The sequence below is a fragment of the Lepisma saccharinum genome, chromosome 24 (genome assembly GCF_977018435.1).
Source record: "Lepisma saccharinum chromosome 24, izLepSacc3.1, whole genome shotgun sequence".
Lineage (NCBI taxonomy): Eukaryota > Metazoa > Arthropoda > Insecta > Zygentoma > Lepismatidae > Lepisma > Lepisma saccharinum.
In genome coordinates this window covers 56869830-56895127 of record NC_139252.1, presented here as the reverse complement: position 1 = coordinate 56895127, position 25298 = coordinate 56869830, and the positions used below count along the sequence as shown (strand labels likewise).

At 36.4% G+C, this 25298-nt stretch overlaps 1 protein-coding gene across 4 annotated transcripts in view; it reads right to left on the bottom strand.

Annotated features, from left to right (window-relative positions):
* The window catches only part of LOC145978214 (putative RNA-binding protein Luc7-like 1), a 57877-nt gene that overhangs the window by 12480 nt on the left and 20099 nt on the right, over positions 1–25298 (bottom strand). For all 4 annotated transcript variants that reach the window (XM_083110669.1, XM_083110670.1, XM_083110672.1 and 1 more), the window contains 2 exons: positions 24128–24226; positions 2020–2238 (listed from right to left, as the gene is read on the bottom strand). In XM_083110669.1, coding sequence (XP_082966795.1) covers positions 2020–2238; positions 24128–24226 — 318 coding nt within the window. The remainder of the gene's footprint in view (positions 1–2019; positions 2239–24127; positions 24227–25298) is intronic.

The following is a 25298-nucleotide window of genomic DNA, read 5'->3' as shown; positions in this document are numbered from 1 at the left end:
GGAATTCTCTGAAAGGTCTGTACTCGAAAATGGTACATGTAACATGTCTTGCACATGCGTTTCACCGTATTGCTGAAGAACTGCGAAGTCACTTTCCTGATGTAGACCAACTGATTGCAAACATTAAGAAGATTTTCCTCAAGTCCCCATCACGAGTGTTAGCTTTTAGGTCTCATGCATCTGATGTGCCTTTGCCACCAGCTCCTATTCTTACTAGATGGGGTACATAGTTAGAGGCTTGTGGTTACTATTGTGAAAATTATAAAGTTGTGAAAGAAGTTGTAACCTCGTTCGACAGCAGTGAAGCATTGTGTATAAGACAAGCACAGGAACTCTTGGCTGATCCCGAAATGGAGGGAAAATTATGCTATATAAAGTCCAACTTCGGCTTCCTACCTTCTGCCATAACTTCACTCGAGACATCTGGAGCTACATTGGTTGATCAAGTTAATGTCCTTAACAAAGTTCAGGATAATTTGGAAGCAGTTCCAGGTACTGTTGGAATACAAGTGAGAGAAAAGATGCAGAAAGCGCTAGGGAAAAATGCAGGATACACAATAATATGTTCTATTCGTGACGTATTGTGTGGGAAAACGTTTTCATTGCCAGACTCTGAAACCTAATTAGAACCAAGTGACATTGTATGTTTTAAATATGCACCTATTACCTCTGTTGATGTTGAAAGGAGCTTTTCTATGTATAAAAGTGTGCTAGCTGACAATCGTCATTCATTTCTTTTTGAAAATTTACAGAAAATATTCGTTACACACTGCAACTCAAAAACTGAACAGTAACCTCTCATAATTTGTCAAAAGTTGCATACTAGAGTTGCTGTAATTTGAAGTGCAAATAAAATTTTACTTTGGAATTTTTAACGGTTTTTAGGTCATTTTTTGCCAATTTTTAGGTCATAAATGCATCTTTTACGAATTTTTAGGTCATCAAAATCCTAGCCCTACTGATTACAGATATCTTACCAATATCGATGCTTGAAACTGTAATAAAAAGTTGTTCAAAATACTGATTAATATTATTGTGTAAGTACAGAATTCTACTCCAATTGTGTCATAAACTTGCTTAAAAATTTTTTGAGTTGAGTTGAGTTGGTGTTTTAAGTCCACTTTATGCACAGTAAGGCTAATCAGGACTGGACCTACAGTTTAAAGTGGGATCCAAACCACTTGTGCCTCCACCGGGTATCGAACCCGGGACCCCTTGATTACAAGGCAGCGACACTACCATTGCGCCATCGGGGAAGCCCTTAAATTTTTTGAGAATTACCTCACAGTATTAAAATAACCCGTACATAAACACAAATTCCATTTTCCCCACAAAGATGGTGCAGAATAAATGAAAACTATGAATATTGCAGGATAATGAGATTCCGTGAAAAGGTCCTGTGGCAAAGTATCAGTAAATAAATTCCAACCGATACTTTCTGATACTGGCACATCGGCTCAACCCTACTTAAAACACATGTGCAAGGATTTTCTTCAATAGAATACTACCTTTAGTGGAAAGCCATTCTTGTCTGCAAGCACGAAACAGAAATCCATGGCATGGTAATGCATTGGTAATATATGCAAAATGTTCTGTTTGTGTTGCCCTTCTTATTTTTTATTCATTTACTGTTTTCAATTGCAATATTGGGGATTACTTATGTTTTTTCTTTCGTTTACAATTCACTACAAAAACACTCAGCAAACAACCCGTCTTCTGAAATTGCAATATCTAGAGATAATGGATGAACATTTTGAACTGAAAACTAAAAAGAAGAAAATCAACAGATAAGTGGAGAAGATTATATAATACTGAACTGCACAATTTATATTCATCTCCTGACAGTTATGATAATTAAATTAACAAGGCCTTGCTGGCCAGGCGATGCAGCATACATAAATTATTTGATGATCATAGGGAAAAGTAATGAAAATCTTACATAAGAGGTTTTTGATATAATATACCCCAAAGATAGGGATTATTTATTATAGAAACGAATTTTGGCATTTCAACTCTTACCTCTTCCATAAGCTTCATGCTCTCCTCAACGAACCCTTCTGCTCCCATCTGTTCTGCTTTAGCAAGCTTCTTTCCTATTTGCTCAGCCAGTTCATGAACTTTGTTGGCCTTTGCTGCTACTTCGGCCGACAACTCCTCTTGAGTTTCCGCAAGACGCTGCTTGGCAAACTCTGTCCTCCTGTCGCAGTCGGCAATGAAGCTCTGTAGATGTTCCATTGCCTGTAATGTACAACATGCAGAAATATATGTTTAATCATATATGGCAACACTGCTAGCAAAAGTAGATAATCTGAATGTATGCGAGAAATGGTTCTGTGATAGAACTATAATTTGTTATTTTCCATTGCATTCTACCTCTTGATTTATTTATTGAGTTTATTTTACTTTGCTTGTCTGCCCCTTATGGAAAATAATAATAATAATTTATTTCCGTAAAGCTGCAATACATAGGTATGGCAAACGTCAAGGATTACATGTGTATTATTGAGAGTTTTTCTACAAATAGTTTAAGATACACAATTGTTAAGAATATGATATATCCTTAAAAAGTTACATAAAATTATCATACACAAAAGAAGATATTACTGAACAGAATTTCATACATGAGGGCATATATGGTACAACTAGTAGAAAATAAAAAGTATTATATATTTATATATATAAAATGAGTAAATATGGTGTAATTACATATGATAAAAATTAGAGGTATCATTAGTTAATTTCTAGACTTGGAAAAATTCAGTTAGACTATACAGTGCTTTGTTTAGCAAATAGTCTTTTATAGCTAATGTCTGTTTAATTTGGGGTGCGAATATTTTAATATTGTTTGGGAGATTATTATAGTACCCTATTCCAGAATTCAGTGGTGTGTTTTTTGATAACTGCAGTCTATTTTGTTTTAGGTGGTAGTCATTTTTGCTTCTAGTGTTATGGTCATGTATTTGGTAATTTTTGGTCACTAGACCAGTATTTAAAACAAATAACATGACTTTGTATATGTATAGAGAGAAAACAGTCATTATTCGTTGCTCTTTAAAAGTTTCTTTACAGGAAGTTCTATAACCTAATTTAAACATAATTCTCAATGCCCTTTTTTGAAGTCTTAGTATTCTGGAGATTTTAATATGAGAAGATATACCCCATGCTACAATACCATATTCAATATGAGGGTAAATAAGTCCATAATAGATAGTTTTATTGATTTCAGTTACGTTATAAAAGAACAACCATACCGACGCTGGGACCTCTGGTGTCATAGCATGTTGTGCTAACCACTCCACCATGGAGGTTGGTTTCTACATCTCCTGGCTAAGTGTGATAAGGCTAAACAGTGAATTGACAAAGTAGCTGAAACGACAAACACAGTCTTTTCCAGAATGTGTTTTCCTTATCCAGGATGCAAACAAAAGTTCTGTAGCTGCTAATGTCAGCAAATACGAAATACTGCTACAATGCCTCTCTTTTTTTTTTGTAAACATCAGCACAAAGTAGATTTAAAGTGGTTATGAAACACTAGGGTAAAACATGAAAAATATTACTGTTGTTTTATTGCTCCATGAAATCTAAATTTAAAACCTAGTACAATGAGAAGTAATCCACAACTCTAGGCAGGAAAAGCAAGATAGATTTTCCTATGTTGATTCCTGTTCTATTCAGTAAAACAAGTTTCAACAGGATACATGCATACCCATCAGAAATGTTGACTGTCTGCACACACTTATCTGATGATAAAATTTGTAATTTCAAAGTAAATTTCTTCCTCAGATGGGAGAAAAACGTGAGATAAAACAAGTACATATACACAAAAAGGTATAAGAATACAGACTGGTCTATTCTGAACCTGCCTTTTAATACAACTTTTAACTTTTATTTCCATTTTAAATAAAATATATTGCAGTACTATGGGAATGCATAGGAATAAATTTCATATGGTGACAAAAACAAGGCATGAAATATATTTTTACACAAATGCTCTTCATATGGTATGTACCTATCTGATACAGGGAAAAAATGTTTTGAGCACTTGCTTAGTCAGTCTTCTGTTAACAAAGTTGTGAAGACAAACCACAAAATGGCCTCTTAATTTATATGTTTCTGGTAATCTTCATTTTTACCAGAACATCAAACAATAAGGGAAAAGCAGATCTAGAGATAACTTCTAATGGAAATATGATGGGAAACAACTACTTGTAAATTTACTGAGTTTAGAACCTAGATCTTTTCAGTCAGTGAAAGCAGATCAATTTAAGATTCTATTTCAACTTTGATGGTTTCTTCTATAATATAAATAAGGGAGGCTTGAGCAACTCGCTTCCACTTGTTGAGCCCAGCAAACGCTCCCCCTTTGGTAAGAGGTTCCTGCCTGCAGTACCCCAAAGCATTCCACAATTCATGAAGCCTCCTATCTTGATCCCTCGCTCCCTCCCTATATGCCCCTCTTACAATGCTCCAATACCTCTGCTTCCTATGCAGTCCATAAGTGCATAAGAGTGCTCTTCCACCATTACAGCAGGAGTGCCAAGATAATCTCAACTTCTTTCTGCAATTGACAATTCTAAAGGCATGTGAAGATGAGAGCCTTCTATCTCCAGCTTCGAGAACGAATTCACACAGAAACAGAGAAAATTGTTGAAAAATTGGTCAAATCACAATTTTATCACAAACCTCTTGCATCCAGGGCCGGTGGACAGGGGGGGGGGGGCAAAATTTGAAACGAAAAAATAAGCCTCCTGAAAACTTGAGTTATATTATATTATATAACTTGAAAGTAAATATATGCAAACCCTCTCTTTTGAAGGAACATATCAGTATAGTCTCATTTTAAAAACCACAGAGTGCCAAAAGGTGGGAAAGCAGATTCGATGCCTTAACTCCATTGAGATATCAAGTGGGAGAGGTCTATGATGTGCTCCTTCAAATAATTGGCGACAATAAAACTGTCCAAATGGTTGCACATGAGGCTCAGTGTATTGCAAACCAGTTGTGTGGCTTTACATTCCTTTGTTTGCTAGTTATCTGGTATGACTTTTTACTCCACGTAATGTAATGAGCAAATGTCTTCAAAACATTAATCTACGATTTGTTAGATGCTGCTATATTTCTTGCAAACCTATCAGTGCTTTGAAAAATGCAGGAGTGATGAAAAATTTCAAAGTTTCTTAGATGCCACCTGGCAGCGCCTCCGTCCCTCCACTTGTAGAGGCATCGGGGGGGGGGGGGGGGGGGGAACCTGCGAGTCCCAGTTGATAAGAGAATTAGCATCGAATTTAGATATAGATTATCCAAAGATAGGCAACACTGTACAGGGCTGAAATCGAAAGAACAATCAGTTTCAGTATGATGAAACTGTTGACGATCCACAAAAACGGTATGAAGTTGATTTTTATTATCAGGTTCTAGACGATTATTTTAGCTCTAAGAGAAAGATTTCAGCACCTTAAACATCATACGGAATTTATCAATTCCTTTTATGATATTAATAAGGACAAAGACATGCCATCTGATCTTTTGGCGGAAATGTGTAGAAAACATGCCAAAATGTTAACGCATGAAGGCTACCGAATTAAAAGTTGAACTAAAATTGCTTTAGTCTATAATAAAACAATTACATCAAAGGAGAGCTAAAACTGATAAAGGGTCATGATTTTGCACGTAATGTGCGAGTGTAGAACTTCGAATTTATTAACTTTGTCGGTAACCGTGGTAAGTGGCGAAATAATTTTTTTAGTTTCTTTTTTTAGGCTAATAAAAATACTATATTCGGTCAAACATGTCTGAAACACGGTTGTTTCCATTTTATGCAAGATAGCATTATACCAAGAAGAATATTACATGCAAAGGTAAATTCCCTGTGCATATAGCACCATGTCATGAAGGCACATTTAGAGGATGTGGGGGGGTAGGGCCACACACATTCTCCATCTCGGCCATTTTATTTGATGTGATCAGCACCACTCTCTGGCCACCTTACCTCCCAGGGTTGCCCTCAGGTACCCATTAATTTAAGGCTGGGTGAAGCCCAGAGCCACTTCATGCGGGAACAACACATGAAAGAATTCAGACCTTGGATCACCCACATTTTAAAAATCCAATCATATGTCACAGACCTACAATAGTAAACATATGAATTCAAGCCTTCATTCCTTTCCTAATACTTGTTACATTTAAGATACGTTTGAGAGAGAGAGTTTTCATAAAATATAATATAAAATTAATGTCACATTTTTTAAAGTTTAACTGGTTGAGCGAGACATCTCTTGTGCTTAATAGTATTGAAATAGCGTAACAAGTCGCATTATTTATTTTATAGTTTGATGTTTTACTTAGGAATATATTGATTTTCAATTTTCCATTGCTGCATAATGACAGGGGGGGGGGGGTTCAAAGGGGCTCAGGCCGGAAGAATGACTAGCACCGGGCCTGCTTGCTTCCTATCAATCTACCATTGATTTAACATGTGTGTTACCTCCAAATTACTTAAACATGTATACACTACACACTGTAATCACACTTTATTTAAAGTATCTATTTCAGAGGGCAGTTGAATCCTTCCCTACAAGCACCCACAGCTCAACTTTTGTGGCTTCATGGAGCAACTTTCATTTCAGGAAAATCACGTATGTTTTAATAGTGAAAAAAAGTACCAATTGGCCAAACACCCTCTTCCATCTGAAATGAGGCTGTTTCAATTTTCACAACAGATACTCAAATAACATGCGCTTACCTTACACCTTGGATATAGTCCCATTATTCATTAAAGCCTTAAATGCTTGTCATAAAAACCTGCAGCCTGCAAGGACAGTTCATACTTTCTTCTTCAGTCCATCCCTACAGCCAGACCTTTCTCTTAGCCATCACTCACGTTCTCCATACACTTTACAAGTCTGCCAATGAATGTCATTCAACCATTCCTAGTGTTCGAATACTGGATTTAGGACTTTTTCACACTTGGAAAGATTTGCAATTGCCTTAAACGTGTTTAGAACTCTCAAAATATATCCAGCCACCACATTGTTCCGATTCATCCATGCCTTACTGAATAACTGCACATGTCGAATGAAACAGCACATGCAGCATCAAAGGAAACTTACTTGCGACAGATTCCTACAAAACCTCTTCCCCTTTTTGACAAGTGCTGCAACGGAGGTTACTATAGGTAGTTTATTAGGTAAGGATTCTGACTACAAGAAATTATTTTCTTAATACATACACACACACAGTGTTGATAGTGACTGGACACACACTTATACAAAATTCAGTTTTTTACACACTGTGGATTCAATTTGCAATGGCTCCTTCCTTACCTGTTCAAGATCGAACACATCTTGCCACATCTTGGTTGGAAAATATGGTGGTGGAAAAATTACCTGCTCAGCCCATAGCCCCACCTCAAACCCAACAATTACTTTTAGGATAAGTTGGTGTGGTGCTTACGTATCAGACTTATGCAGTCAAACACTCATCATGTTTCTGAAGTTACTATTTTGTTTCCTACCACAACACTACTGCTGTCAATAAATCTGAATTTTCATTTACTAGAACTGATTTATATGACCAAAAAAACCTTTACAAACATGCATGCATTTACCTTCTAAAAACACATTGTTTCCCCTGTAGAGATAAAATTTTAACAATATTTTTTGCATAAAAAACAAAAAACTCACTCATGCATTCCTGATAAGTGTATTTCCTAACATACATCATACATACAAAGCGGGAAAAAGAAAAAATCTTTTGCACTGAAGGCAAAATCCTGATTTTATAAACCATTGGTGAAATATTAAAAAATACCTAAATATGACAAAATATGCTTATATACCACGTTTTGGTCAAATATGACAGACTTAAAAGTAAAACAAGTCATTGCATTCACATGCTCAATGCCATGGTGGACCTTTGGCCAATGCCTGTCGGCAGCTTTCAAAAATTCCTCTGCTATCAAAAAACCACTATAATTTTACAAATTCTGAAGAATTGCATCTGCTTAGAATTTCTTCTGTAGTATTCACATGTGACTTGCTTCACTGTTGTATGATATTTGCAATCGTTTCGTGACTACGTAAGCCTATTTTCCATCATGGACATCTTGACACGAGCAAAATCAATTCTAAGCAGATGTAGTTCTTCAAAATTTGGAATATCATAGCAGTTTTTCAAAAGGAGAGGAATTTTCGAAAATGGCTTTGCATCTTTGAAAAATGACCCAAAAATTCGTACAAAACTCGATCTGCTTATTGAAAATAGTATATATATTTATATTGTACACTTCCTTTATGGATCACAATCGATAACATTGGGAAGAATTCACAAATATCAGAGTATTACACAAAAAAAATAGGTATCCATACTTTCTATACAGTCAAAGCAAAGTAAAGTAAAAAAGTAAAGTGTTCCCCTGTGCATAGCACCACGCCATGAAGGCGTATAGGGGGTGTGGGGGTAACGCCCCACACTTTCTTGATCCGGTCGTGAGTGGGGGTGATGTGATCAGCATCACACCCCTGACCGCCTTTACCCCCCAGGGTTTCCCCCAGGTACCCATGTTATTCGACGCTGAGTGGGCGCCGGGGCCGCTTCCACCGTTAGAAAAGTTCCCGGATTTGAACCGGCCGGGGATCGAACCCGGGACCTTGAGCATGGCAGTCAGATGCGTTACCGACTGAGCCACCGCGGCCTCAAAGTCAAAGCACAAGTATTAATTGAAAAACATTTGGAGAGAAAAAATAATTTCACTGCATTAAAGGTGCATGTTGCATGTACACAGAGTAAGTACCACAAGATAACATTCTACTGAATATAGAACATAAATTGTTGAACTTCTTGTGTTTCAGCATGCAATGACAAAATTTTAAAAAAATGACCTAAAAATGATGCACAATTTTAAAAAATGAACTAAAAATGATGGGTATTTTGTTTCAAAACATATGAAACAAAGATAAGTGTGTGTGACAAAATCAGCCTTATTCTCCTGTCGAGTGTTAAAGCCATGAAGTCTGCTCTACACAAATGTTGTTGTGTGGGTATTATCAACATTTCTCTTCCAAGCTGATTGCGTACCCCCTTCAAGTCCTTGGGTACGAGTACCACAGTTTGAGAACCACTGCTCTAGAAGGTATTCTAAGCATATGTAACTTTTCAGATTTTGAATTATCATAGCGGTTTCCGAAAGGAGAGGGACATTCGAAAACAGCTGCCCTGGCATTGGCCAAATGTCCAGTCGTTCTGTCTTCACACAACCAAAAGAAGCAACCTATTTTGTGCTAAGCTGTATCTTTCTAGTACAGCTGGCAGCCGACGAGAAGATCGCTGAATGAAGGGAGATGGGGCACAGAGGGAAAGGAAGGTCCAGGTTCATTTGCAGAATTTAGGGGTGGTTGGGGGTGGCCGGGGGGATGGAAGTCTTGTTTTCTTCTTGGCGGGTCATTGTTAAGCTGACGAGAAGAGTTCTAGTGAAAGAGCACCTCCCCCATGCGAAAGAGTGGAGTCGCCTGGCAGTACATCACACCTCTTCTGCCAGCGCTCTTCTCGTCTGCTGCCAGCTGTACATCTGTTTCTAAAAAGGGCAGACACAGGAACAAACTAGGCAAAATTATATGAAGAGCATTCAACTATCAACGAAGATGTGTCCAATATCTTGATTAGCACTGCAATACAAACATTTAACATTATTTTACAACGTTACAAACATTTAACATTATTTTACAATGTGATTGTTCCCATCAACTGCAGTGTACTATTGTCAACCTTCTGGTAGCTTGAATGTCACTTTAGAAGTTTTTGGCTGTCCATGTATCCAATGAGAAAGTCTATTGGGAATAAGCTCCCAAGAGGCAAAATACTAGAGAACTGATGAATGGTATGAAATATGTCACCAAGGTGAAACACACGAGCAGCAGTGATGTGGTTGGGCAAATCACCTTACCAAAGCTGAAAATCTTCTGTTGCAAATTACATCCCACTTAAATTTTCTCAACACTGACAATGTTAACATCGACCCAACTGCTGGTTACACTGTCTGCAACCCTTTCATTACGCTGATCTTTACGCAACATGAGGTTCATTCCCCACAGTGTCTCACCCTTCTGAAATGTTTTCCCCCAAACTAAGCATGCTTGCCTGGGACGAATATTTATGTGTTTTTTTGAAGTCTGGCAAAAATTTCATAATCTTCAGAATTTTACAAATCTCATCATCAAAAATTTGAAAATCATGTACTTTGCAACACTAGTGCCTCAGACATCCAATTATATGCTGACTAGAACAACGGAGATGGATCATGTCAAAAGATGGTACAGCATTCATCTTTTCCATCATAGTTTCTTGCATTCCCGAGAACTAAAATCTACATTTAAATGCACCTTCTATCTCCCCCTCTCGCAGGACACACTTTAATGTGCAATCAAATTTTGTTACCAAGCCATTCCATGCACATATCATATATGTCAAGTTTCAGAACAAATTAAACAAGGCTTTAAAGTAAGCCCAAAATGTTATCAACATTTCTCTTGGGTTATGATCATGGTTTTTTAAGGTAAGTGTTGTTTCCCACATGTAAATATCAGCTCTCAACTGATTTGTAAATTCTGATCAAGATAACTAGAAGCAAAATTCAAATATTTATTTCGCATAAAACAAATTTTCAATTTTTCATGTACATATACATTTCTTAATATTTGCTTATACATGTACAAAACACAGACTTTGTATAGATAATTCCAAGTAAATTTTGTAAAATGTCCTCATTTTGTCTCAAGATTTACCAATATTTCAATATTCTGGTGAGGATTCTGGCAACAATGCTCAGGTATGAGTCAGTTCATCTGATACTCTCAACAATAAGAGAACACATCATGATTAAGAAACATTGACATTTCCGAGTTTTTAAACAAACTCTCCTACAAATAAATTTCAAATACTGAAAAACAAAATGAGTAAGCATACACAAAACCTGACTGTAACGTGTGCAATTTTAAAATGTTGCCAAATATTTTCCACAGTTGTAGCACCTGAAAAATTCAGAACACGTGCATCTTGCAGCATATGCATGAACAATATCAACAATGTTATGTATTCCTAAGTTTTCCCTTCATACAGTTCCTCTGCCTGTTATTTCGAGATATTAGGTTATGATTAAAAGCAACATAAGACATTCCTATTTAGAGCTTTTCAGACTCATTAAAAATGGGCTGCACACATTCAATTAGGAAAAATTGGAGGCATTGAGAGCGAGTGAAAGACAATAGACTTTGAACCTTCTCGAACTAAACCAAGACTGAATTCATCTCTGTCTATCGCTTACTTTACCTTTGACCTACATTTGCATAGTCATTCTGCTGGATTTGTGGCCACACTGAAACCTGAGCGGCAAATCAATCTGAAATTTCTGTTCAACTACTGAAGGAGGTTTATGGTGAATATGATGTAATTTATTCAAGTCTTTGAAAGGTGCAAATCGTTCTTAAGGTTTGGAGAAAGTGGAAGACTGTAATTGTTGACTGTTGCCTTTGACAATTAAAACATGAATGCAATGTTATGAGAATCAGTGAAACTTTTTGGAGAGCAATGTTCAACAATGGCAATGTTCTCACAATTACTTTTCTTACTACAGAATTTCCATAAATTTCAGATAACATTGTTCCCAATTATTGCAGACACACTGGGCTATCGAAAACTGTTGATGCCTTTTCTTTTAAAAAAAGAAGAACGTGGGACGCGGGAAAGTAGGAAATTTCCCTTCACTTCTTTTCCCTTTCCTTTTCATCTCATTTTCTCCCCAAAGCCCAAACCGGAAGTTCTTTCCCCGCCATCAACTTTGGGGGGCTACTTCTTCCTTTGGGCCCCGGGGGGGGGGGGGGATCCATGAAAATGGAGGGGGAAAGGCGGGAAAAGGGACTTCTCTTTTGCATCTCTTTTTTAGGAGGAACAAGGCGGGAAAGCCCCCCACCCCCCTGCCGAGAAGTAAAGAAAGAGTAAGTTCTCCCTCTTTTTTTCTATAAGAAAGAAAGAAAAGTGTACCCTTCCTTTCCATTCATTAAGAAAGAGAAGAGAGGAGGAAAATTTCGAAAGAAGAGGAGGAAGCACTTCTTTTCCCCCTAATGGGAGAGAAAAGAGGAGTTCACCCCTTTTCTCATTTAAAAGTACCACATTTCCCGCAAGGGGCACCTTTCTTTGTGCCCGTCTTGTGTGGATAATCCCTTCCTCTTCTCTGTTCTTCTTTTTCTTAAGGAAGGGAGAAAGAGAGAAGATGATCAGTCACAAAAATGTTGACACACTCTTACAAGAGCCCAAGAATGGCAGCTGTTACGTGCATCTTTGGACTAGTACCAGATCCCACGTCATGACTGGTGATGATTGAGGATTTCTTATGTCAATGTTGAGATAAAACCACAATCATACAGTAGAGTAAAAAAAATAAAAAAATAAATTCAAGTATAGTCAAATTTCACAAAAGATCATGGCAACTGTGTGCTGGGGCCAAAAGATATTTCATGGAGGCAGGAACAACAATCACATTGCAAGTGTACTATGAAACACTTTAAAAAATTGGACGTGCCATTCAAAACTGACAATGTGGAATGCTGAAGTCAGGAATTGTTTCCTGTGAAGACAACACTCGCTCACCCTCACTATCCAGACGTTTCCAAAAATTTTATATCAATCAATTTCAAGAAAGTGAGGTATTGCAGTAATGGCCTGGCTTAACTCCCAGGCAGTGGAATTTTATGTAGAGAGAATACAAAAGTTGTTCCACGGTACCAAAAGTGCTTGGAAAATAAAGGTGCCACTTTTGGCTACGAGTGATGATTAGATGAAACTGATGAAGGGCACCCACGAAGAACACCCACTCCCAGACTGGGATTTTAATCCAGGAACTTTGGTTGCAAGATAGAAAGTATATTACTTAAAGAGTTCTTGCTACCAAGCTGGCAGAAAAATCATTGAATGTGCTTGTGTTGTGCGCATCATTTACAGCAAAATAGGTTCATTACAAAAACTGCATTATGCTTGTATGAAAAATAGCATGGCTACTAATTTCCATTTCATCTCATAAACAATTGTAAATTATAGAATACAGTGGCAGGATGCCTTGGGTAAAACACTGGTCCATACAAAAAAAATGTTAGCCAGATTAGCACTGCAACATTCAAATAAATGGTCACCTAATATTTATCCATCAAACTGAATTCAGCTCTCTGGACATGGCAACAGGTGGAACAATTTCAATACAAAAAAGGAATAAAAATTTAAGCAACATGAAATCAAACTTAAACCTGCAAGAGAACTTCACATTGACATTTTTGTATAATATATTCTCTCTCATCCATTTGGGTATTTTATTTTTCACTCTGCATTTTTTATTTCCAAAATGCGCAAACCAAACAAAAGTAATATCCAAAATTTTCGTAGTGGTATATTTTGAAATTTTTGCATTGGTGTCATGTGGTACTGTGAATTAGTACATGAAATTTAAGTTTCTGCATTGTACAATATAATGGTTAAATCCTATTAATTTCAAAGACACTGTCTTTATTCACTAAAGGTATGGCATCTGGATGAGGGCCCTCCCCCCCCTCGAAACGGGACAACAGGGAGGATATGGAATTGACAGAAAAAGAAACAAGATCTAGGGACACCACCCCCCAAGAGAGAAAAAAGAAAGATGAAGGCTTTCTTTCTCTTCAAGAGAGAAAGAAGCTGAAGAAAGGAAAGAAGGAACAGTTCCCCCCCCAAAAAAATTTCTTCCTCTCTTTCCCAGGAGGCCGAAAAATAAAGAAAAATCTCCTCCCTTACCAGCTTCTCCCACCGAGAGGAAGGGAGAGAGAATGCACCTTTCCCGCCCCTTCATCCCCAGCTTCGCAGCTCCAGACACCATACCCTTAGTTAATGAAGACAAGTCTGTGAAATTAATAGCATTTAACCATTAAATTGTGCAATGCAGAAATACGAAATATCAAAATTTCACGTAAGTAATTTTAAACCAAGCTGACCGCATCCATCATGAAAACACATTAGATTCACAAGATATCCAAATCTGCAAACAGTTTTTACCTAGGTGCAATGTTTACAAAATTGCTAATGTGGTTTGTTTGGCAGTTAACAAAGATGATACTAACAAAGGAAGAAGGCATCCATAATGAAGGTAGATGTGGTCTTTGTAGTTCTCAATCATTGTTGTCCTTATCAAGCACCAGTTTCCCATGACACAGTGGCAAAGTCAATAGCCTGGTTCAGTGAAACTGAACAATACATGGTGACAGAACTCTACAGTTTGTGCACATTGTGCCTACAGTTTATGTTGTGTTTCAATATTTTATGGGTGCCATTTATCAGACTACATTATTGAATTCTGACTGACTTTTCTTATTTTATGATGTTATTTTGCCACTTCATCCCGCATCATGGCCGTGTGGTCTAAGGCTTTGAGCTCAGGCTATGGGATGCATGCTGGTTAGTCTCACCTGGGGAAAGCGTAACAAGAGTCAGCAAGTGTATGGAACTGGTAGCCACCCACCATCGTGACAACATTGGATGCGTAGTGTAACCCGTCATGGAAACTACAATGACGAGGGATTAGTCATGTTGAACACACATCACTCTGTAACTGGTTTGATGATCTCCCATCTCTGCTCAGGCACATGGAAGTGGGGCTGGCAGTGGATTGAATTGTTGTTTTACGTTCACTTTATGCACAGAATCGGGACTGAGCCTGCAATTTAAAATGGGATCCAAACCACTGTGCAATATGCCTCCACCAGGTATCGAAGCCAGGATCCCTTGAGGGGCCAGCAGTTGGTAGTTAGGCGCTGTCCCTCAAAGGCTGTTGCGCCACAGGTTATTTACTTTCTTTTGTCCCTTCAGGCTCATGAAGGCCAACTTTGACTGTTGACTCATTCAGCAGACAACCCTCTAGTGCTGCTTGATCGATTCATTTCCTTTATTTTACTTTGCCTTTGTGCCACTTTTGGCTAATTTGCGAAGATGGGGATGAGTGATGATGTGATGAAATTGATGGACACTCACAAACATCCATGCCCACGCCAGGATTCGAACCCGGAACCCCCGATGTCGTCGCACGATGTGCTACCCACTCTGCCATGGAGGCCAGCCTGGTACTACATTTCACACTTTGAAAAAAGATTGCAAGCATAAAGGTAGTGTTCTCAACTGTGACCACTTTCAGATGCCCACTACATGATCATTCAAGTTTCCACACATTATTTATTTTTAAGAAAGCTCATTGTATAAAGATAGAAACCCTGCAAATCACACATTATGCTTGTAACAGTTGCAAGTTTGTGTGGCTAATGGTATTTGTCTCACATTTCGAAAACAAAATTCCTGTTTTATAAAGCACAAGAGAAAAAAAATTGCTGAAGTCTGGAACTACCTGAAATAAATTCTAAAAAAAAGGAGATAGGGTTCGAAATTGATTACAACAAAATTAATTAAACCCCCTAACTAAATGAATCTATCTACCTGCATAAAATCTGAACAATATATCTTTCAAATTAACAGATTTATTACTTAAGCAGCATGAAAATCAAAACCATTTTGTGTGTATGAAGCACAGATAATATCAAATGTTAAAATTCATGCTTGTAGCTACTGGAAAAAATAAAAATCTTAGACATGAATCCTGTCTACAATGTTCAATTTTGAAAGCAGCGAGACCCTAGTCTGTTTTCATCAAAAGTCACATGGTGCAGGCATAATCATGAATCAAATTCCTCAATGAAAATGCTTGAAATATGTTTTTCTTTTATAAAATGGGGGAGAGAAAGTAATAAAAATAACTACACAAAAATAAAAAGTCATTACAACCACGGTGATACAAAAATTCTTAACTTAATTTTTCAACTTACTCACTTATCCCCCTTGAATACCTTGTGATGTTCCATCCCACTCAAACCTAAAAAAACAAATCTCTCTAAGAAATTGAAGACGAAATAAACAAGCCAAAACACAACATAGATCAGGTGAATCATCTTACAGAAACTTTTTCAAGACTCACAAGAGTGGACCTCACAGATTAAAGCATGATTTCCATTATTGCATGTATCTACCATGGGATTCCAAAAACACACACACACACACACACACACACACACAAATATATATTACCAAAAAAAATCATAAATAGTAACTGGGGGAGACAACTTCAAAACTGTTAATTACACTGTAATATTTGCTATTTCTGTAATCATTTCATGTGTGTTGTCTACAAGTCACATGACATGGTGAAGAAATATGGAATCAACACGTCAATGTCAAAACTGAAGTCTTTTAAAATCATGTGGGATGAAGAGAGTTAACGAGTCGTAAGGCAAAACTATTCTATTTGGAGATACTGATACCTACATGCATGGAATTTTTATCAGATTATGGAAATTCTTTTCTTGTAACAGCATTTTTCTAATTATGTACTTCATTTCTGTCACTCACGTTAATTGTGACAACGAGGAATGATGTATTATTGAAATGAAGGAACACTCGCAAAGAAATAACACATGGATCGGTCAAATATAAACTTGAATTTCTCTCTAACCTTTTTATTACATGAAAATATTGGAAAAAATACAAATAGCTCATTTTTGTGTATACATTCCACTACAATCAAGGCTCTTTTGCATCCAGATTGGTGATTTTTATAATGCCCATGTAATAGAAAGACTGTGGTTGGTGTAAAAACAAATTGCAAGAGAAGCACTCCACATCCTTATCGCTCTTGAAATGTTGACCTACCAATGCCTCCGTAAGTGGCCCAAACAAATGATAATTACAGGGAGAAATTACAGGAAGAGAGATCAGGGCTATGGGGGAGATGTTCCAGAGTCCAGAGCATTTCCACAATTTTTTCTTGACTTCAAGTGGTCTGCCATCAAGTGTGTTACACATAATAGACATTGTACGTTCAGCAGCATCGTTGACAACTTTCAGTAACTCGATGATTGTGTCTTCTTGGAATACACATGATTTACTTCAGTAATAAGGATCATGTTGAAATATGAAGTCTATGTCAGCTCAAAGCGAACATACGGTGCAAAAGGCAGACTGCATTTATCGAATCATGAAGGTCCTATGTTTCTAAATCTTTCTAAGCCTTTGAAGTCTGTCGGTTTGGTGACAATTTCCATCGCAAACCTCAAAACAAGTTACAATGCTGCAAGTCCGACAGCTTCTCGGAAAATACTGTGAAAGTAACCCGCTAACTTCAAGATAACACAAGTGGGCCTAAAACTTGTTCACTGCATATTCTGAAATGCATTCACTCTAGCATACTCTTTGATCTGCCTGAAATCCATGCTTTGACGTGGATACAACTTGGAAACAAGTACATTTCCCTTACATTTTCTTCTTTGCCTGTCAGCATTAACAATTCATGGAAAAGGTATATCTCGAAGCAGTATATTACCTTACCCATCCAGCAGGCCATACGGTAATTGATTGTATGATGATTTGAAATAATACTTAACTGGAAACACACCAACTACCAACAGACAAAGTTATATTATTCCTCTGTAGTCCTCTTGATAATGTAGTTATATTCTTTGTTATGTGCATGAATATCATATAGAAACAGGACACCCTATCTCAGCTTTCGTATGCATGTTAAGTACAGTTGGATCCAAGAGTATTACCATGCAAATTGTCCATCACCATGTTCGTGCACTTTATTTGACCCAATAAGAGCTTCAAGAATTAAAAGAAAACTCAAAACAAGCTGTTGACAACTTCTGCACTAGCATACATAAAAATCCATTGCTTTAAAATACACAGAATGTAAGAGAAAAATTAATGAAAATAGTCATGGACAATTTGCAAGGTAATACTCATGGATCCCACTGTACAATCATATACAAATTTTACCCAAAAATCTTGACCAAAAAAAAAACTGTAATGTTTGGACCTCAGGTGCTCCCAGTGTGCTAAAGTCTGCGGAAAAAAGACCAGTTCATGGATGTGGTGCTTAGTAGCTGAATAAATTTCTTCCAATACACTGTTGAAACAAAATGCATTTTTCAACATCTATCCCATAATATTATGGGGGTATCAAAGGACCTTTTCAAACCTTGCTTCTTAATAATAGTAACAATGGCTATATTGTTTTGTAATTCGAGTATCTCATACCTCCATATGTATACTAAAGATAAAAAAAAAAGAAATATCATGTGTAGTTTTCAAGAAATGGTGCGTTAATTGCTGCTGGTCAAAATATCGACCATCCATCCTCAACTGGTATACATGTGGTGGTCAAAATTTCAACAACCACAGCTATTTCCGTTGAGGACTGATGGTCGATTTATACCAGCAGTGCAAGGCAGCCATTTCTTGAAACCTACAGATGATATTTTGGTTTTCTTTTTTTGTTCATTAGTGTACCCTTAAAGGTATTACATACTCTTAATTAAAAAACCAATAATAATATATATATGTTGGGAGGAAACTATAAAATGATACCTTGTACTTCTTGAGATTTACGCCATGTTCAGCAATTGGGTTATCTCCAGCAGAAAAAAAATCTAGGTTGTATACCAAGATGTATATTCAATTTGCCTCAGCAGCAGTTAAATTATAAAAAGGTAAACACAGATTGGAGTAAAGTTAGAGAAATACCGAAAGAAGATGACAAAGTTTGGGTGAAAATTTTTCCTACTTTAAATCCTAAATTTCTAACAGCTACAATAGTGAGACACATAGGAAATAGACTGTTTATAGTGAGATTACAGGATGGTCGTTGCAGGAAAGTACATTTACATCCGATAAGAAGCAGGAATCAAAATAACTCTGAAGGGCAGATACCAAAACATAAGTTTTACAAGCGAGAATCTAATGAATTCTTGATGTAGGCAAACCCAGAGCCAAATGATGGTGGTAGAGGAGGAGCAGTTGAACCAGAGGCAGAGAGCATCCAGGAAAGATATGGAGGTGAATGTAAGACGATCGAATACACACACCAAGGAACCCGAAAAACTCAAATTAAAATTCTCCACCAAATCTTATGAGTGATTTTTCTTTTAGATGGGGAGAGTTGTTAAAAGTATAAAGACGACTAAATGGTCTAACCAGGATTTGATATTAGAATTTATATTCTGTGGCTTTGTTGTCATGTTGGAGTGAAGCAATGGTGTACTACATGTATGGTTGCACGAAATGATTATTTTATAAATTAAGTGCTTATTTTACCACATGTAGTTATAATCTTAACACATTCTCCTAAGCATGCGCAATGGCACATATAAGTTCGGAAAGATGCTTGTCCCCTAACGCTGCACTTCCTAGGTTGAATACACCATATTATGACTAAACGTACAAAGATCCTACATTAAACTGCACCACTAAAAAGAATGAAGAAATGGCAAATTAAAAACTAGATCTGAATCAGTAAATCAATAAACTATGCCAGGGATTAAAAACTGAATGTAAAACCTTGATAGAAATGGACAGCCAGAAGCTAAAATTATTACAAAATCTATCTGCTTCTGAATATGCACATTGCCTAGATCGAGTTACTCTTACACTATCTTAGGAATTTAGAACCATCCGACAGATTGAATGAACTGGGTTATTTCATGTCACTTTTTTGCCAATTTTGGCTAATTGTGGCAATAGAACCATCAAGGTTTTACCCTTCTGTCACTGGAATAAAGTTTTCCCTATTCTATTAAATGTGCCAAAAAGTTTGTCATCCACCTACTTTATCATATTTCCTTTCTGATTTTCTGATCTCAAACAGAATAACCAATCTTCAAGCACTCTGAAATTCCATTATCTTCAAATCCATAGACAGTCCAGCTCCTAGTTTTTTTCTTCTTTCACTACAGACTTTGATATCAATAATGCACATTTAAGCTTTCGGGACGCATGTTTAATTTACTTACGCGAGCAGTCGTGCGTTGTACTTTTTACAACATTCAAAATTTAGCTGTTTTCACAAGTTTAATTTATTTTTTTCTGCGGCTGTTTTTTTTAGTTTTTATATGTATACTTTGTTATTTTTTATTTCTAATTCTTTCGATTTATTTTTATTGGTTAAGATTATTTTATTAATTTTGTAGGCACATTGCACAGTGATTCGGATCCCAATTTAAACTGTATGTCCAGTCCCCTGATTAGCCTAGGTATACATAAAGTGGCATAAAACACCAATTTAAGTTTCCAAATTATTTTTATTATTTTATATTGGTGACAAGATTCTTTTCTCAAGAATACAAAAGAACTTAAGTTATGTAAGAGAGTATTCATTACATTATTTTAATAACTCACTTGAACTTTTATGAAATAAAAAAAATGCAAAATTGTCCTCCTCACCTGAAGATTCTTAAATAAATCGTTCTTTTGCACTTGTAGCTAATCTATGTGATATGTTGAATAAGACAAAATCATTCTCAAATTGAACGATAACGTATGATAAATATAAAATAATACACGAAAAGGTGCATGTTGTAAAAAATACAGCATTCACTGACACTCGTTGTTCGAGACCTTATATGCAACTGACAAACCATTAGGGGAGTTACTTGAACTTATGGAAGTGGTGGAGGAGAGTCAAAGAAAGGAATAGACGTGGGCACCACATTGCAGTGATATCAAATGCCTTTTTTTAGAAACAAAATGCAATGCAATGTGCATGCAATTTTAATTTGTTCTCTGAAGGTAACTCTCATCCATATTTTCTGAAGTGACAATACATGTGTGTCTTATAAAGTTTTACTCAAGTGATATACAAAGGTGACAAAAATCTCAAAACAGAAATTAGAATGGAGTGCATACACCTCCGATGGCTTCTGTTTGCAAAATATCTGCAAGGCTGCAACTATTTTAATACATTCGCTGCTGTTGACGTATTTATGCATCATATGGGGTTTTAGCTGTCTGCCTTTGACGCACATGTCCATCATACATATTTTTTTTCTTAGAATGCTTGCCCATCAGCAGAACTGCACAGGAGGCTTTTAATTTTAAGTCTTTCATGGCATATTACTTACGGATTGTTTGAAATAAATATTAGCTTGGTTTATATTTTGCGTGTCTCTTTGCATTGTTGAATCAAAAGAGTTCCTATTGTTTCTTACTCATGTATCAAGGCATCATTTGACAGCAAAGAAATTGTTTTCCTTTTTTATTCTTGGAAATATTGTTAGTCTGGAACATTACAATTGTTATTTCCTGTACCAATAGAGCAAAGACAGTGCTTTTTGTTGTTCAGAATGTCCAGAGAAACCAGGACTTCGCACTGAACCTTGCTTTGCTCTTTACCACAAGTGAAGTGAATGTATGGGAACTTTCGAAATTTATTATTGGACTTTTAAAAGCAAACCTATACATGAGACATTGCTTTTATGTGTGATTTGTCATGTTACATCAATATCTAACAAAGTATTCAACCAACAATGCATCAATATAACCATTACCAATATTATACTGCGTTATATAATAATAATACTGTTACATTGTAATGTAATAATTTGTACTCTTTTTTGGAGGAACATTAAAAATAAAGAAAAAGAATATTGTGAAAATATAAAAAAATATCTATATCAATAAAATATGATGCATTTGTGCATCATGCAGCACAGAGTAAGAAAAATCATACTCTATGCTGGTGATGCACATCTGTGTCATTGTAAAATTTACATGAAAATTGCAAATTTACAATGTATTTTAGAGAAACGTTAAAAAGATCAAAGATCAATTACTTACGTGTGTGAGTACGAAATGTCGATCGAAACAACATTTCAGAGTTGATGACTGCCTCCTTCTTCAGGTTAATACATATTTCTAGACAACTGACATGGTGTCATGTTAAAAAAGTGTTAGTTGAGGATACAGGTAAAAGGTTATGTATGGTATCCTCAACTAACACTTTTTTAACGTGACACCATGTCAGGTGTTTAGGAATACGTATTAACCTGAAGGAGGAGGCAGTCATCACCTCTGAAACGTTGTTTTGACGACATTTCGTACTGGCACACGTAAGCGATCTTTGATCTTTTTAACATTTCTCTTGATAGCTGTGAGTAATACGCACATCACAATATGTTAATGTATTTTATGTAAATCATCCATTTTGTGCAACAAATATGCAAAATTACAGTATTAATCGGCCCTTGATAAAAGTATGCCATTTCTTAGATGGCAGCGAACATGTTAATGATTGAGGCTCCACTACAAACTTGCAGTGAAGAACAGTAATTTTTTTTCACCCCCTATACGCCTTCATGGCATGGTGCTAGGCACAGGGGAGTACTTTACTTTTTTTTAAAAAAAATAAAATTCAGTATCCCTATTCCTGCCAGACACAGCACGTTTAGAAATGGAGGAGAAAGTTTGATTATGGCATCACTTTGTAGGCACATGGAGGGAAAGATTTTCATGTGACTTCTAGCAGCAGTACACAGGTGTATTGATTTAGTTTATTTTACTTTGCTTTTCTACCATTTTTTGACTGATCATGAAGATGAGGATGAGAGATTATATGATGAAATTGATGGACACTCGCAAAGAACACTCATGCGCAGGTCAGGATTTGAACCCCTGCCGTCGCAGCACCCTGTGCCAACCACTCCGTTATGAGGTCAGCTACATGGGTGTATGTGCGCATGCTTGTGACCCTATTTGGGGTTACAAGGCATGCTGAAATATAGCAAACTTGTGCAACCCTACATTCAAAACTTTACAGGAGATTTTACACCGAAGCAACAGGCGACATGTACAACTCACACCAAAACGGCGACAAGTGACAAGCCCCTGCACTCAAAAGACAAACGACATGGCATTGAGAAAATGGCCCAGTCCGAGCAACAAGTGACATGTACAGCTTGCATGTCGATTTGTTTTGAAAGGTTTAATTGATTAGTGAGGGTTCACTTCCAAGCGACACATGTTACTACTGGATAAAAAACTAAAGCAAATTAAAGAGCTTTTCACTTGACATACCCTCATGCAATGTTTTGTCACAGTTTCACACCAAGTCACTGATCCACTCAAGAATAAGCGCACAAGACAACTTCAGTTCGCACGTAACTTTTATTACCAAAAAACAAGACACTTGGGTTATGCTCACCCTTTACAGGGAATTGAAAGATTGGAATGCCACATTAGATACAAAGTTGGCAAACTTAGAAATGAGGAAGGAATAAAAGAGAAAGGGTGGTACTTTTGGCCAAGAGTCAGCGAAGAGTATCCTGGCCAAGCACCGAGGGGTTCCATGTTTGATATGAGATACCAAATCATCAACCACAAGTCCCTATGCAGAGAAATAGGCAGGCTAGCTCAGAAAGCAGCTTGTCTTACCCTAGTACAAACTGTGTAAAGCTACCAGACATCTACTTCCAACTATACAACGGGTATTCTTCACATTCCACAATTCAACAAAACATCTTCTGATATAACTCCCAAACATCTTGTATTTATGCTTACACAAAGTATTCTTCATTTGACACTGCAACCACTATGTATTGAAAATCGCAACTGACAAAAAAAGTTATTCATGGATGATATGATCAAACATGTTGACAATTTTCTTTTCTAGATTATCTCACACAATTACACATTAAGAGAGATTCTTAATATGCATGTCCTTAATGGTACAGTTTATTTTGGAACATGTTTAGTAATTTCAAATAAGACAGCAGGCTGTTAATGTAGTGAATCATAAAATCGTACATGATTTTACTGTAATAATTTTACCACTAAAGAATTACAAAATAAAAAAGTACAGACATGTTGTTAGTTTCACATTCTAGTAGCTTTCTCAATGGATAAAAATTAATACAAAAAAATATATTTTTGTTCGCAAGTCGAAACATTCTTATGATACCACCTATAAAACTTGATTTTCAAGAATATTGCTTCATTTCATATTACTGAAAATTCACCAAATGTTTGTGGTTTAACACTCAATGTTAAAAAAAATAAAAAAATAAAAAATTCATGCCTTAACATTTTCACTTGCTGGTTTTTTTTAAAACTTCTTTTTCAGCCTGAAAGGGAACAAGTAACAAAAATTCCAATCATTCACTAGGTATTTCAAGCTTTTTGTAAATTCCACAAAAGTAAAAACAACAAGACACTGGACAATAGAACTAAGAGAAAAATGAATACTCACATCAATGTCATAATAGTAGTCCTTGGCGTGGCTCGCCTGCTCATAGTCTGCTCGTAATGCAAGGTCGTGTATTTTGGGACACTCTCCAAGATCCATCCGCTGCAAGCAAGCAGAATAGTTTAAACATACTTCATAATGGTGCACACACAAATGTACTATTCTGACCCTACTCTAATGGGCTGAGGCAGCTGCAATATTACTTTATGCAGATGAAGAAATTTTTTTTTAAAAGAAGTGCAAGAGAAGAGCGATGAAAGTTTTCAATCTTTTTCCCCCAAGCAGTTTTTCGAGGTGATTATACACAAACTACTGAAAAAAAAAGTTTATTTAACTGTTCCCAGTGTTATGATGACTTCCACTCAATTTAAATTTGCTACTTAGATCTGTACAACGATCTGAAAATTTAAAAGAAATATTTTGTCAACATAACTAAACATCTAGAAGTGATTGTGATGGAACATTTTAAAGATGTGTTTTGCAAAAATTGCAAACTAAATGATAAATTATGAAGAGGAATATATATTGTAAGTACATACATTAAGAATTTGCATTATTCCAGATTCTTAATGGCCTCAGACGTTGTAGAAATTTTAGCATACTACTTCATGGTTCAAATCTTTTTCTTGGCACTTTTACAATATGAGAATCTCAATAAATAAAGATATACTGTGTTAAGCTGAGAAAATGTACTTTAAGCCACTAATAGTATATTCATCTTTAATTATTTATATATATAAGATGTCACTGTTGGAAGGAGGTCATTTCAGGAACATGGAACCAATTTTCTTCTTGGTCTGCATATTTCGGATACTTAATGCAATTATCATTGTCTGTAAGTGTACGAAGTTTCCCTTGAAAATTCTGGTTCACAAAGCTGAGTGTTTTGTAGCTTGCTGCCTGAACATGGAATGAACCTTTGTTAAAAGGAACACACTATAACAACCATTATAGTTTTCCATGCAAGCAAAAAAGCAAAAACACCACTAAAAAATCCACTTGCGGAAGACTACAAATATTAGGGATAGATCGATTTGCAATTTTTGATTGTACGAGGAAAGGTCAAAATAACAGGAATTGTTTTTTAAAAGTGCATGGCAAAGCGAGTTCAACAGAAAAATCTTATTTCAGGATACAAAATACAAAATCCTATATCGGGTTGTGATGATTAAGC